This window comes from Giraffa tippelskirchi, chromosome 6, assembly GCF_054371585.1.
Source record: "Giraffa tippelskirchi isolate mGirTip1 chromosome 6, T2T-mGirTip1v1.2.pri, whole genome shotgun sequence".
Classification (NCBI taxonomy): Eukaryota; Metazoa; Chordata; class Mammalia; order Artiodactyla; family Giraffidae; genus Giraffa; species Giraffa tippelskirchi.
The window spans coordinates 52,780,542-52,796,109 of NC_137280.1; the positions used below are offsets into that span (position 1 = coordinate 52,780,542).

General features: G+C 39.9%; 1 protein-coding gene across 5 annotated transcripts in view; it reads left to right on the forward strand.

The window, feature by feature from the left end:
* The window catches only part of TOX (thymocyte selection associated high mobility group box), a 309,705-nt gene that overhangs the window by 261,440 nt on the left and 32,697 nt on the right, over positions 1-15,568 (forward strand). For all 5 annotated transcript variants that reach the window (XM_081504349.1, XM_081504350.1, XM_081504351.1 and 2 more), the window contains exon 5: positions 8,865-9,095. In XM_081504349.1, coding sequence (XP_081360475.1) covers positions 8,865-9,095 — 231 coding nt within the window. The remainder of the gene's footprint in view (positions 1-8,864; positions 9,096-15,568) is intronic.

The window sequence follows — 15,568 nt, forward strand, 5'->3', positions numbered from 1 at the left end:
CACGGCAGTTTATTTTAAATATTCTTATAGATGTTTCCAACTTCTCTAGGGACATTTCAGTATCAGTGATTCTCTTTCCTTGAGTCTTAACTCCTGTACTCTGTATTCTTAAGAAGTGCTAGCTAAGTAACACCATTAACACATTGCTTTTTTAAAGTGGAAAATTATTGTTTTATTGTGATAAATAAGTTAAATACATCACTTTAATTAAGCAATAAGACGCGACCGGAGGTGGATTACCAAAAGCATAAAGACACCCCTAGGGATTTGGGAAATAGGTATCAGTCTAAAAGTTAATACAGGAAGCACAGATATCTTTGTAAAGCTCTGTGAGAGTAGTATGTCTATGCATTTGTGTATGTATTTATTTTTTCTTGGGAGCTTTAACAGAACATGGAACAAGTCCATGGGTGATAAGGATTACAGGTAGGACCTCAGCCCAGACATATTCTTAGTTGCTATGATTTTCAAACAACTTTTGTATGTGTTTCAGATGTCCTTTTCCTTGTCATTCTAGGCCTTTGCCCAGTGCTGTAGAATGCAGGAGGAATCATGTGGTGATCCACTGCATGTAAGACTCCATACTCATTCTGTGAGGTTGGAAAGATTAGTGGGACCTTGTTCTTACTCTCAATGTGCTTGTCATTATAGAGACTTTGTATTTTTGAATTATATGGTCCATCTGTATTGTCAAGATCATGACATTGTGTCAGAGTCTTGTTCCAGCTGGTCCAGGGTTCCCTCAGGATGGACGGCGTCGGCAAATGAATGAGAAGACACAGCGAGTCTTAGCGTTTCTAAGTGTCTCCTGACTTTATTGTTTTTAAGTCAGCTTTTATATCTTTAGTGGTACATAGAAACAAATGTAAAGTGTAGAGTCATACCAAATTAGCTTAATGGGTCAGCAGTTTTTGACTCTTATCAAAACCAGGATACTGTTTGTATATCTTAGTTACAAAAGTTTTAAGTTGTTTACATCATCTTTTGGCCTGGAGGCCTGCTAACATCTGGTGACTCTTTTATTGATAAGGGTGGATCAGCCAGAACATTTTTGTGTCAGACACAGAAAGTACCAGAGTTACATTTTTTAAAGAATACAGGCACAGCAGATCATGACAAAGAAAGAATTTATCAACTCAGGAGTTTTAAGGTAAAACCTGTTTTTTGTACTCTATCTTATGCCTTGAGCTTAAGGGAAAAGAATGTGGTCCCATAAAGTCATGGTACGGCAGGCTGAAACAATGTAGTAGTACCAAGGTCAGTTTTTAGCAAAAATCACCAGCTAAATTAACAATTGTATCATTATTTGTATTAAAGCTAAACTTTTATTTATATAAGTCTCTAACTATTATACTTTTATTATATAGGCTAAATACATTAAGAGCAAACACATAGTGAGTAAATATAGACTAAGTAACAGTTTCATAAATCAATATTTTTTATATTTTCTAATAAGTCTTTTTTCCTACGAAGGGTTTTGTGCCCATTGGGGCTTTGTGTGCAGAGGCTCTCAATGCTGTTTTATTGTTAAGGAGCAGTCATGTACATTAGCTCCAAAGGCACAGGCATATTTATCAAACAAACTAATATGCTAGCAAGAGGAGTTTAGATTAAAATACTCTATATCCTAGATAATCTTATAGGGTGCCACTGTCAGGGGCTATGTTGATTAAAGTTTTCAGATTGACCTATTTGGGAAGAGATCAGGAAAGGCCTTTTGCCTAAGTCACAGAAAATAAGAAGAGGTTTATTATAACAAACATCAGAAAGATAGATATCATCTTTAAGGTGAGCGCTGAGGCAGCCTTCCGAGAATCTCTGAGGCCTGAGTTGCTCTGCTCGTCAGGTCTTCTCTTCATGACTCTGTCATGGGTGGGATCTCGTGAGCTGGCTCCCGGCAACATTGGAATTAAATTTAACTCTTCTAGTCTTAGAACCCAAGTAACTCTAAAAATGTTATACTCTAAAACAGTGTCCCATATACAATGCTGTACTGTCCTTACAGTAGCCACAAGTCCTGTGTGACCATGTACATTTAAATCTAATTAAAATTAAAAAATCTAGTTCCTCACTTGCTCTAGCTCAGCATACTCCATTGCCACACGTGGCTAGTGCCTACCTTCAGACAGTACAGAGAACATTTCCAGCTTCCTAGAAAATTCCATGAGATAGTACTGCTCTAGACTGCAGTAGTCAGGGTCTCTGGGAAATTAGGCCATAAAATTATAAACTTTCATCCATTCAGATAGTACTCAAAATTAGGATCCAGGGACATATTACAAATCCATTTAGCTCATTTTCTCACCACAATCATATTTATCATCATTGTGTTCATTCCAAATAGTTGATGGTCAGAAAGGCCAGGTGTCTTTCAAAATGCAATCCATTCCTGGCATGTAAGTGGATCCAAATTATAGCAGCATGTATTTCTTTGGGGAGGCTTTGTATATGAGAAATGATCATGTGGTTTTCAAACACAAGATGAAACTACAGCCAGAAAGTAGGCCTGACAAATTCCCAGTTCATTATACAGACTAAAATAACAGCTCACTTCTGTACCTTCCCAAACACAAGTCAAATGCAAAGTAAAAAATAAGACCCCCACAATCAGGTGGTAATGCCCGGTGTTCAGACCCCCCCCCCATCAGGTGGTAATGGCCAGTGCTCATGTGGCAGACAGCCTTTCACTTCATACAGCACTACCCACATGTGTGGATGCATTAGACAGCCAACCACAGCAGGGGATTTGTATCCTGTTATATTGCTTTCTAAAAGCAAAGACGTTGTACATACCCAGTAAGCCTTTATGCAAGGAACACTGAGCAATATAACAATGATTCCCTTCAAAGCATATTTTATTTTTTAAAAATATTTCATACATAATTTTTATTTTTTGTGTTTTCCTCTTACACCAGCTTTTGGTAAAAGGGCATTATTTTAAGCCATAGTTTGGTTCTATGAGGGCAGTTTTATAAGTGGTCAGAATATTATGATCTAAGAATATAGTTTTAGTGAGCTAGTTGAATTACTGAAGAAAAGGCAGTGAATCTTAAGAAATAAATATTTTATGTGTGCCCTGTAGATTAGTCCACTCAGATGCCAATTTTCTTGCATGACAGATAATTCAGCCTGAGATTAACCATGAGTATTTAAAAGGAGAGTGTAAAAATTTTTTTTAATAAATAAAAGGACAATATATCATCATGCTCTCACTTTCAGGAATCACAGAGACAAAGCTGATGTAATGTTATGAGATTGGCCAGTGGTCTGGCCATAATGGGGGATGACACCCAGCTTCAAACTTGGTGCCTCTCAGGTATGCTGTCAGATACACAGGTGAAGCCTCAGGGTGACCCTCCATAATACATAAATGATATCTCCTCAGCCTTGAAAATAGGGAGGCAGAAATCATAAAATGCTTGTTTCTCCTAAAGGAGAAGACTGCATCTGGCTAACCCTATTAATAAAGACAAGCCAGGAAAATAGGGAAAGCCTCCAGAAAGCCAACCAAATTGATTGACTGCATTGTTTAGAGATTCCTATAGGGTTGCTATCAAAACAGTTATATGTGTTGTGTCAAAACAGTAGCTTGTAGTTTCTGTATGCTTGATGCTTAGAGCTTCTCACTGGCCATAGCCAGTGCTCCTGCTTCTGCAGAGACTCCCTAGAAAGGAGGACCACATTTTCCAGTAGGAGGTTAACTGTCCTACCTGCTGCCATGGGTGTCACGTGAATCCAGCAGATCTGAAACGTGCCCCATGTCGTCCAAACACTGATTTAAAAAGTAAATAAGACAGCCTCTTCAATACATGGTGCTGGGAAAACTGGACAGCTACATGTAAAAGAATGAAATTAGAACACTTTCTAACACCATACACAAAGATAAACTCAAAATGGATTAAAGGCCTAAATGTAAGACCAGAAACTATAAAACTCTTAGAGGAAAACATAGGCAGAATAGTCAATGACATAAATCAAAGCAAGATCCTCTATGACCCACCTCCTAGAGTAACAGAAATAAAAACAAAAGTAAACAAGTGGGACCTGATTAAACTTAAAAGCTTTTGCACAGCAAAGGAAACTATAAGCAAGGTGAAAAGACAACCCTCAGAATGGGAGAAAATGATAGCAAATGAAACAACTAACAAAGAATTAATTTCCAAAATATACAAGCAGCTCATACAACTCAATGCTAGAAAAACAAACAACCCAATCAAAAAGTGGGAAAAAGACCTAAACAGACATTTTTCCAAAGAAGACATACAGATGGCTAACAAACACTTGAAAAGATGCTCAACATCGCTTATTATTAGAGAAATTCAAATCAAAACCACAATGAGATATCACCTCACACCAGTCAGAATGGCCATCATCAAAAAGTCTGCAAACAATACATGCTGGAGAGGGTGTAGAGAAAAGGGAATGCTCTTGCACTGTTGGTGGGAATGTAAATTGACACAGCCACTATGGAAGACAGTATGGAGATTCCTTAAAAAACTAGGAATAAAGCCACCATATGACCCAGCAATCCCCATCCTAGGCATATACCCTAAGGAAACCAAAATTGAAAAAGACACATGTATCCCATTGTTCATTGCAGCACTATTTACAATAGCTGGAACATGGAAGCAACCTAGATGTCCATCACCAGATGAATGGATAAAGAAGTTGTGGTACATATACATAATGGAATATTACTCAGCCATAAAAAGGAATGCATTTGAGTCAGTTCTGATGAGGTAGATGAACCCAGAACCTATTATACAGAGTGAAGTGAGTCAGAAAGAGAAAGATGAATATCATATTCTAACACACATATACAGAATCTAGAAAAATGGTATGAAACAATTTATTTACAGGGCAGCAATAGAGAAACAGAGATAGAGAATAGACTTACAGACATGGGGAGAGGGGAGGAGAGGGTGAGATGTATGGAAAGAGTAACATGGAAACTTAACTGCCATATGTAAAATAGATAGCCAACAGGAATTTGCTGTATGGCTCAGGAAACTCAAACAGGGGCTCTGTATCAGCCTAAAGGGGTAGGATGGGGAGGGAGATGGGAGGAAGGTTCAAAAGGGAGGGGATATATGTATACCTATGGCTGATTCATGTTGAAGTTTGACAAAAAACAGCAAAATTCTGTAAAGCAATCATCCTTCAATAAAAAAATTAAAAAAAGTAAGGAAGTGTAAAGATCAGCAGTTCAAACACAATTTTAGACAGTGGAATAGGGAAACAATTTAAATTATTTGGGGGAAATCTTTTAGTAAAAACATTTTCAGTGAGTCATAGGAAATTTCTCTATATAACTGACATTTGATTATTTTCTACAAAGATTGATATAATCTGCAATCATGGAGATTTCAATATGTCAGATCTGAAATCTTGAAAATTGAAACTTCTTCCGTTAAAATGTTAGGAAGTCCAGGTAAATATTCCATGTGGATAAGCATTTATTTCCATACACTGTGTTCTCATTGTCTACATATTCCAATCCTTGATGAAATATGACCTCCAGTGTCATGACCCCTTTGCTTTTAGCATTCTTCATTGCGGTATTTCTTGAATCCTTTTTATTTCTCTTCTTGATATTTTATTGTTTTGAATATAGAAATAGTTATGTTTAGAACATTTGGAGATTATACAGCATACAAAGAAGATAAAGATGTCAAATAGCAATGGTTTTTATGCATTCAAAATTCAGAGGAAATGAACTTGACACTCATCCACCCATAATTTTTACTGGAAACCCTGCATCTTAAGAGATTCCCTAAATACAAATTTACAGGAGAAGACAGTCTATAGCAAAAAAAAAAAAAAGTCAGATACACTACCATTTAGTGGCCAGGTAGAGGAGGATGGGCCTAAAAATGATTCTAGAAACAGTGAGGATGGCAAGGTAGGCATAAAATCGGAAGACTGTGATATCATGTAACTCTTGGAAGATACAGGACACTCACAGTGAGAAATCAAGTCAGGGGAAGACTGAAAAGTCCCCTGGATTTATCATTGTGGTCCTTGGTGACCTTTTTGAGAGCCTAAGTGATGGGAAGGCACAGTGAGTTGCTGCAGTCAGCATAACCAGGTGGAGGAGTCTGACTGTGAAGAGAAGAAAATTGTGGCTCTGTGTAGCCTTGGGGCAAAGAGAACGTTTGCTTGTTTGTTTGTTGATGTGTGAAGTATCAAAAGGCAGTTGGAGGAGTAGAGTTAAGGGTGACTAAGGCCAGTGTCTCCTGCTCCTAGACTCTGTGATTTAATCAGTATAGAGCTAAAGCTCTATATGAGGGTATTATTTAAAAGTTTCCCAGGTGATTCTAACATTCAACCATTGAGAATGAGCATCTAGGTCATATTTATCTATGTGTTTAGTTTAGAGCCGTTACCCCAGTTTCCCAGTATCCACTCAGTCCAGTCCCAGCATTCTTGTCCTTTGGCTCATTAACCTGCTACTGCTAAGTCACTTCAGTCGTGTCCAACTCTGTGCGACCCCAAAGATGGCAGCCCACCAGGCTCCGCCGTCCCTGGGATTCTCCAGGCAAGAATACTGGAGTGGGTTGCCATTTCCTTCTCCAATGCATGAAAGGGAAAAGTGAAAGTGAAGTCGCTCAGTCGTGTTCGACTCTTAGCGACCTCATGGACTGTAGCCTACCAGGCTCCTCCATCCATGGGATTTTCCAGGCAAGAGTACTGGAGTGGGGTGCCATTGCCTTCTCCCATTAACCTGAGGACCAGTCATTTCACAGGATCACCTCAAACCCTTCTGGGGAAGTCACCTTCTAGTGTTATCTACGTCAGTTTGTCTGCTAGGTTCAGATCATCCTGTTCCCAAAGGGTTGTTTATCTGCTTCAGCTGACAGTTTCAAAATGATAATGTATTAAATAGCTTTTTAACTAAAGACAAAGCCAAAGAATTCGCTTAGTTTTTTTTTCCTGTCTCTGGTTCTCAGGGCATATCTTTTAAGCCATGACCATATGGCATCACAAATTAGTGTTAAGGTCATTTCTTTCCATTCATTCAGTATAAAGTTATTACTGTGTCATAATTAACATCTGAATACCATTTTAAAATTTTAACCATATTACATATATATCATCTCAGTAATCACACAATGGCACTGCAACTGGTTTGCAGTAGAGGAAATGGAGGCCCAGAAAAATGATGTAACTAGCCAAGATTTCACAGCTAAATGTAATAACGGAGAACGTGAGTGTGGATCCTCTGATGTTACTTCCACCGGCCTCTCAGGAGCTCATGCTTCCTCTCCAATAGTGGCTGTTATTTCACACAGATTACCTTGCCTGGCAATTTATCTGAATAAGATACATATTGCATGTTTGCCAAGAAGAGAAAAGCAACAGCCATCACAGCGATAGAAGTGATAGTGCAGAACTTCCCTGATAATGGTGTCTTCATCAGAGGACAATGCAAGGGGATCCTTGTGGTGGTGGGAGAGGCAGGTGGAAAGAGGATTCCAGTGGAGACAGCATTACTTGGTACTCGTGTAGACTCATATAATTCTAGAACTAGAAAGAAATCGTAGCCCAGACATCTCATTTTATAGATGCGGATAAAGTGACATCACATATTAACTGGTTAGTATCCAAGTTCAAATGCAGATGTCTAAAGTACATTGTATTTTTCCCACTTGCATCAGAATAACAATTTAGATTATCCAGATATTCATACTCAAGGACAATGTGAAGCAATGGAATCTTTCCTTAAACTGAGTGTTAAAGCTGTGCTAGAAATGTCTACATTTGAGAGTCTAGTTTCCAGAGATGCACTCTCCAATATGGTAACCACTAGCCACATTTAGCTATTTAAATTTAAAGCAATTGAATTGTATAAAATTTAAAATCTTGTTTCTTATTCCTGCTGGCTGCATTTCGTATGCTCATTAGTTACATGTCGCTAGGGGCAACCGTGTTGAATAGCACAGATTTTATAACTTTACCCCCGTAGCAGAAAGTTCTGTTGGACAGCACTGATCTAGGGTCTGGATTATGCCATTCTAAGCCATGAGCATTACTAGAATTTCCCAGCAGCATTCCACAGACCTAAGTGCAACACCAGGAGCCACTCAACTTTATTCATTGGATATGTTGCCCACTATCGTTTAAAAATCATAATTAGGGGCATCCTTGGTGGCTCAGTGATGGAGAGTCTGCCTGCCAACGCAAGAGACATGGGTTCAATCCCTTGGCAAGGAGGATCCCACGGGCTTTGGGGCAGCTGAGCCTGTGCTCTGGGGCCTGGGAGCCACAACTACTGAAGCTCGCACACCCAAGAGCCCTTGCTTCCCAACAAGAGAAGCCACCGCAGTGAGAAGCCCTCACACTGCAACAGGAGGATGGGCCCCACTTGCTGCAACTAGAGAAAAGCCCACACAGCAGGAAAACCCAGCCCAGTCAAAAAAAGAAAAAATCACAATTAAGGAGAAAAGGATAAACTCCCCGAAAGAAAACAGGTTGGATTGTTCATACAGTGGGGTTACTACAGGAGGAATCGGCTGCTATCATAGTCACAGTGCTGCTCGTCATTCAGTTCCTGAAGGAGAAAAAGGAAAAGCTGAGAGAGTTAAGCTATAATATCTAACAGTACAATAGTATCATAAAGAGAATCAGTAAGATTGTTTTAAAGCTATGTAAATTAGGCTGGAAGAGGATGAATATGAAAATTACATGAAATAAGAAGTTTTACTTGAAAAACAGAAAAAACAAAACCAAGAGGCCCTTAGAAATGTCTGTGTTTGTGTGATGGGTATGGGTGCGTATACCTGGGTAAGTTTCAAGGAAGAGCAATATGATCTGCCCCTAAATTTGTTTAGCTCTTCTATAATTCAGATTTTGTTTTATTTCAGATCAATGGTGGAGAGAAACGACCTGCCTCTGACATGGGGAAAAAACCAAAAACCCCCAAAAAGAAGAAGAAGAAGGACCCTAATGAGCCACAGAAGCCCGTGTCTGCCTATGCGTTATTCTTCCGTGACACTCAGGCTGCCATCAAGGGCCAAAATCCAAATGCTACCTTTGGTGAAGTTTCTAAAATTGTGGCTTCCATGTGGGATGGTTTGGGTGAAGAGCAAAAACAGGTAAGAAAAGATACAAAATGGATGATTCATCATGATTTGAGAAAGTGTGTGCATCCTAAAGAAATGGCTTCTGAGGTCGTTGGGTGTGTGCTGGGGTGTGTGTGTGTGTGTGTGTGTGTGTGTGTGTGTGTGTGTGTGTGCTTGGGTGTGTGTGTGTGTGTGTGTGTGTGTGTAGTAGCTCCAGTCATGTCCGACTCTTTGCGACCCTGCCGACTGTAGCCTGCCAGGCTCCTCTGTCAAGAGATTCTCCAGACAAGAATACTGGAGTCAGTTGCCATTCTCTCCTCCAAGGGTATCTTCCTGACCCAGGGATCAAACCTATATCTCTTATGTATCCAGCACTGGCAGGAAAGTTCTTTACCACTAGCGCCACCTGGGAAGCCTGGTCATTGGATGAATTCCTCGGATACTAGAACTGAGGCTGAGAATGTGCCGCACCAGATCCAGACTTAAGGGGACTCTGACATAGTTTTACATTCCTTCACTGCTCTGTTATAAATAGCATCTTAGTTCCTTTGTTACAAAGTTTATATGGTGTAGTTACTTTTGGAAGGGCTTCTACATATCCAAGTCAGGATTACCTCATTCCTTAACACTGCCAATGTGATCCTAAAGACAGAAAAAAAAAAACACTAAAAGCATTTTGAGAACTGTCCACACCTCTCTTCAGCACTTAGTATTTACTGTTTTGTCATCAAAACTCTCTTTGCTCTTTGCTAAATGAACCTCGAATTTAAGGATCTCTACCCTTAGCTATTCCCTAAAGACCACTAGAGTATGTTATTCAATCCCACTTGTACCATATTGCTAGGCTGTATTAAATGGGTCCAGATACCTGATTATTTTCTCCTCTTGTGGATTGCCATGGTGTGACTGAGGACCACACTGGTGGGGAGCAGGGACGTGAGACACTTTGTATCTCAGCCACAGTGTAAGTCATCCAGGTCTTAAGGAGGGTGGGAATCATGGAAAGAGTCTTACCCATCTCTTTGTGATCCCATGGACTGTAGCCTGCCAGGCTCTTCTGCCCATGGAGTTCTCCAGGCAAGAATACTGGAATGGGTAGCCATTTCCTTCTCCAGAGGATTCCCAACCCAGGGATCAAACCCAGGTCTCCTACATTGCAGGCAAGTTGTCAGGATGTCTGAGCCACCAGGGAAGCCCATGTATAGACAGAACCCACTTCAACAAAGAAGCAGTATTGATCTCAGATTTCTAGATTGCCAGGACTAGATTGCCATTGTCACCATCTAGAAGTTCATTATCACGAAGGAAAAATTAGACAGGCATTATCATTAAAGTTCAGTCACTGGATGTGGATGAAGTGAATGCAGCTTTAGATGCTACAGAACACTGAACTGCATTCATGATGGTTTAGTCTCATATTGGATTCTTAACAGAGACTTTTACCTCTCCTCTTCAGGTCCAGGGAAGTATGTAAGAAAGAGAACATCTCAAACTTGTGTTTGTCTCTAAGAACCTATATATCGTAGTATCTGTCAGCATCTACAATATATATTATGTTTTATATTTTAACAACAGTTTTACATGATTTATTTTGTTTGTTCAGCACAGTATTCATAAATGCTGTTTTCTGAATTGTGCAGGTTATGAAATGGGGCCAGATAGTTAAATTCAGTCACTTATCCATTCAACAAAGATTTATTGAGTGTTTACTGTGTGCCCCAGGCACTTTTCTAGACACTGGGGGGAGAGCAGAGAATAAGACAGAGTCCCATTCGTTGATTGATTTGTCTAAGACTACACACCGTGACTAGAACTTATCATTCAACTTATAGTTCTTTTCTAACCAATTTATAAAAACAATTATAGCTGTAATGGTAAAACCAGCTGCTAGCAAAACATAAGGTAAACCTACTCTTCCCATTCTCTCCAACCCCCCTTTACTATAAGTCAGAGCTGTCCTGTACAGTCTGAAATCTCTACACATTATGTCCTTTTCAAGATTGCCAGTCCCAGCAAAGGGCTTCATAGAAAACCACAGGCCTGCCATGTGGAGCTCTGCTACAAGAGTCATCTCTGAGGATGGAAAACATACCACGGAAATGTTCTCTGTGTGTGAGACTAAAATACCCAACTCATAAGTAGAGTGGTTGACATTGTATTTTGTGATTCCACTGAAAACCTATATAGTTTTTGGAGACTTTAGAGCCAGTTTCTCTCCTAACTTGGATCAGTTTGCCCTCCCAAAGCCAAAGTGTGGTTCCGCACCGATGTTGGAGATTCACGGTAAAATTATACACAGGGGCTTATTCACGGATTGAGAAACTGAGTGCACCTCCACCAGGAACCCCAGCCCCACCCCATCCTGCTCTACCCATGGTCTGGGCACCAGGACGTACCTCGCTCTCTGCTCGGACAGCCCCCGTGTGTGTTCGTGGATAGGGGCCAGGCTTCAGTGCTGTAAACTCATGCTTTGTGAGATAGAATTTCCCAGAGGAGACATCCAGAAGGTGATTGCCTTCCCTAGTGACTGTGATGGCAACTTGTAATCAGAGGACATTAGTGATCCCTTCTGTGACCCGGCAGCGAGCTGGGGGTGCTGCTCCAAGGCTCACTTGCACTCCCTTGGTTTTATGTCAAGAAATTTCAGTTGCCAGTGCTACCACCGATCTGACTCCTCTTGTCTGTTTTTCTAACCCTGGATACCTTTTCCTAATTACTCCCCGCATTTACTAGAGAGACTTAAATGGGGGAGGTCTACACAGCTCTTTCCTAGCCCACGATCAAATCCTTTACATTATCCATTCAAAGTCAGTGCCTGTACCCATGTTTCTAGTGGAAAAGAATAATGTTCTTATGATGAAAACTGGGTAGTTCCTCAAGGCAACAAATATAAAGCTTCAGGATTTTCCCACTAATTCTATTATAATATGGTCTTTTATTTTTATTATAGCAAGAGGGAAACACTGAGATAATATTCCACATTTTTGGTCTGACCAGGTAAGGTCTTTACAGACCCAAAGAATATGAGAGTCACTATTCTCCAGTGTCATGCTAAAAAGAGAAATGATTCCCATTCTCCCATTCTGCCTTTCAAACTCAGCTCTGAGACTTTCTAATGGAAGTAGGATCACAATTATGACATAATACTTAAGGCTTTTTAATTGTATATTGTCATGACAAAACACTTTCCTCTTTCTCTTTTGTTTTCAATTTAAATAAGTAACTTGTAGTGAGTCTATCTTTGGGATCTCTCTTAATAGAAATAGTTGGGGGATTGAAGAATGTGTTTTATAAATAAAAGATGAAATTATATAATAGCTGACCCTATTTGGCAGCTTCCCAGGTGGCTCTAATGAATAGAGAAACCACCTGCCAGTGCAGGAGACCTAAGAGATGCGATGTTGATCCCTGGGTTGAGAAGCTCCCCTGGAGGAGAAAATAGGAACCCACTTCATTGTTCTTGCCTGGAGAACCCCATGGACAGAGGAGCCTGGCGGACCACAGTCTATGGGTTCGCAAACAGTCAGACACGACTGAAACAACTTAGCACAGCACAGACCCTACTTAACTCACTGAGTATTATAAAGCAACTCCATAATCAAAATGCAGTTGTTTAAAAAAATTATGCTAAGATTACTTAGGGAGACATATTAATAGAAATAACTTTTTCTCTTATAGAGAAGTTAATATTTTAACACTCAAGCACCATTACCAAAACAAGGTACTGGGATCAGTTTGAGTCACTTAAGATAGTTTGTCCCCATGCCTTATGTTCCTTTGACTTGACAGGGGTTCAACATAGCTTATCCTTTCCTCTTAAAAGATGATCTTGCTTAATAAAGATAGTGAAACCACAGAGTACGCCAAAAAGGGTAGTTTTTGACATATACGGGTGCAAGCCCATCCTAGGGACAAGCAGGGAGAGGCTTCAGTGAGTGAGAGCAGATGCCTCACTTACAGAAGGGACATACTGCATCAGCTGGGCCTGCCATGAGCCACATGGCAGCCCCTCTCTGACAGTTTGCCGGAATTGCCCGCAAAGTGCACATGCCCACCTAGAATGCACGTTTTGGGCATCAAGAGAATTTCAGCAAAATATCCAAAAGTGTTATTATGGTGTATTACCAACTGTTCTTCCCCTTTATGTTGATTCATGGTGCCAACATAATATCTCTGTTTCAAACTTAATTTAATTGTATTTTACTCTCATTTAATATTCTAATTGGAGAGCACACATACTGCTATGTATTTTTAAAGGAATGTTACTGGAGCCAGTTAGAGGCAGACCATTAAACTTCAAAATTTAGGATAAATGTGCATGTTGCAGAACAGCCCCCACGTGATGCTGCTGGCTTTGTGTAGGCAGCTGGTTCAAGGAGAAGACTAGGATTTCATGCACCACCATTGTTCAGAAATCCCGTTGTCATAATAGCCCACAATTATGAACAGCTCCAAATATAAACACAAACTGGGGAAAATGGGCAAAATTATTGATGACTTATTAGGGGCTCAGAAAATTACAATATTTAAGGAAAAACAGCCATTAGTGAGATTACAATTAAATGTTTTCTTGCCAGCCAGAGGGAACAGGACTAATGGGGCTGCTGTGTATGTGTGTGTCACATGCTTCCTCTTTGTGGAGTCTAGGCGGGGCTAAGAAGCCACTGCAGATGGGCAGGTCTTTATTTTCAGAAGCCCCAGAAAGGGAGAAACTATATGTACTTTGATTTCTGTAAAGAATCTCTCAAAGAGAAATCAGAAGGAAGCTGAAAGAAGTGATAAAAATCCTCCAGGAACACAAAACCTTCCTTATGAGTTGTTCCTACTAAAGCCACTGAGCAAAAACTTCACATATCAGAGATCTCTCCATTTGAATACTTTCAAAGATGGGGCTGACTCTGGAAGGGGAGCAGGATTGTGTTTGGGATTCCAACAGAATGTTTTAAATGCTAATGAATCCTATGACAATGGAGAGCCTGGTTCAGAGTCATTTCCAAAAGACTCCAGATGGAGAAAGGGAAATAAAACACAAGTGTGACGGTGATGTTGGTCTTTGCTACTCATCTTTCATTGACTAGAACCTACAGAGAAAGAAAAATAATAATGTAACAAGATCATGCCCTTTATATGAGATTCCTTGGAGTTTGAGCAACCCTCAGCATCTTTGTTTATGAAGGTCCAGCTGAATTTCCTGTATTTCCCCGTTATTCTGAATTCTGTGATTCTGGTCATCAAAGTCAAACCCCACTAAATTAAAAGAGTCCATCCAGCTTTGAAGCAGAAGGGATCGGTCCAAAGAGCTATAAAGCGTTTTTGGTTCCTTTTTCGCCACGGAAAGTCAGCTCCTAAGTGGGAAAGGAAAGTCACCTTAAATCAGAACCAGATGTAAATTACTAAATGAACCTTAAGTTCCTAATTGGAGACACAGTTGGGCTGTAATACATTTAGCAAATTACAAACAAAATGTTCTTGTTTACATTACATTAAATGGCTTTAAAGCTTCAGCCAAAGAGCTAAATAAACATGCTGTTAGGCTAAAAATGGAGTGGAAGGCCTGTTCAGGGTTTGGTGTATTCAGAAGAAACCACAGCCCACGGTGCCCAGAGAGCATATTTTTGTAAATGCTGCCCTGTCGTGGGAGAAGAGAGCAGGTTTACCTCGAGATCCAGAGCCTAATGAGCAGATATCACTTGCAGGGAAACTGTTTGAATATTGTAACATATGCCTTCTTTCAGGATGCATAATTCATATCCAAGGATATTAGCCATAGCAGTTCAGCTCAATAGCAGCACCTCATTATTTCATCCCTCAGTATTTATTCCTATGTTTGACGCCTCATGAAATTACTGTTAATGTGTTTATATAAGGGCAGGTCTGACACAAGTGGGAAGAATGTAATTTCCTGCTCATTCTTTCCTGCTGCTGTGTCCTCTTCCCCTGGTAGAAGTGGCAAGTGTAAATAGTTAATTTGCTTCAATTATGAGCCTGTCCTGCTAAATTAGAAGCAGCAGGGATATGAAGAGCCAGAATTATACTTACGAGGCAGCTGACAAATCCTCTGAGCCTGCGGAATCAAATCATTTACTCCTCATTGGTGCTCAAACACCCACTACAGAAGTGCTGCCGGGGCCTTCCCCCACCCCCGCCCCGTATCTTATGATAAAATTTGGATTTTATGTCAACAATACTTAAGGTTAACTAAAATCCCGTTTTACCATAGCATTCACACATGTGTTTATCTTGGCCAGTTCCTTATAAACATTATGCATTTTCTCCAATTTTTTTAATGCTAGGTGTAAAAAGATATATAAAACAATTGTTCACTTAAAAACTGTAGAAGGTAAGGCAGGTTTATATTAATATTTATAAAAACTTGAAACAGCAGTTGGAAATATTATAGCCAATGGTGAGCATATTTTATTTCTAAATCACAGGTATATATACCTATAATTAATTGGTACATAAATGGGATTGTGGCACACCTTCCTGGGTATAAATACACAGAG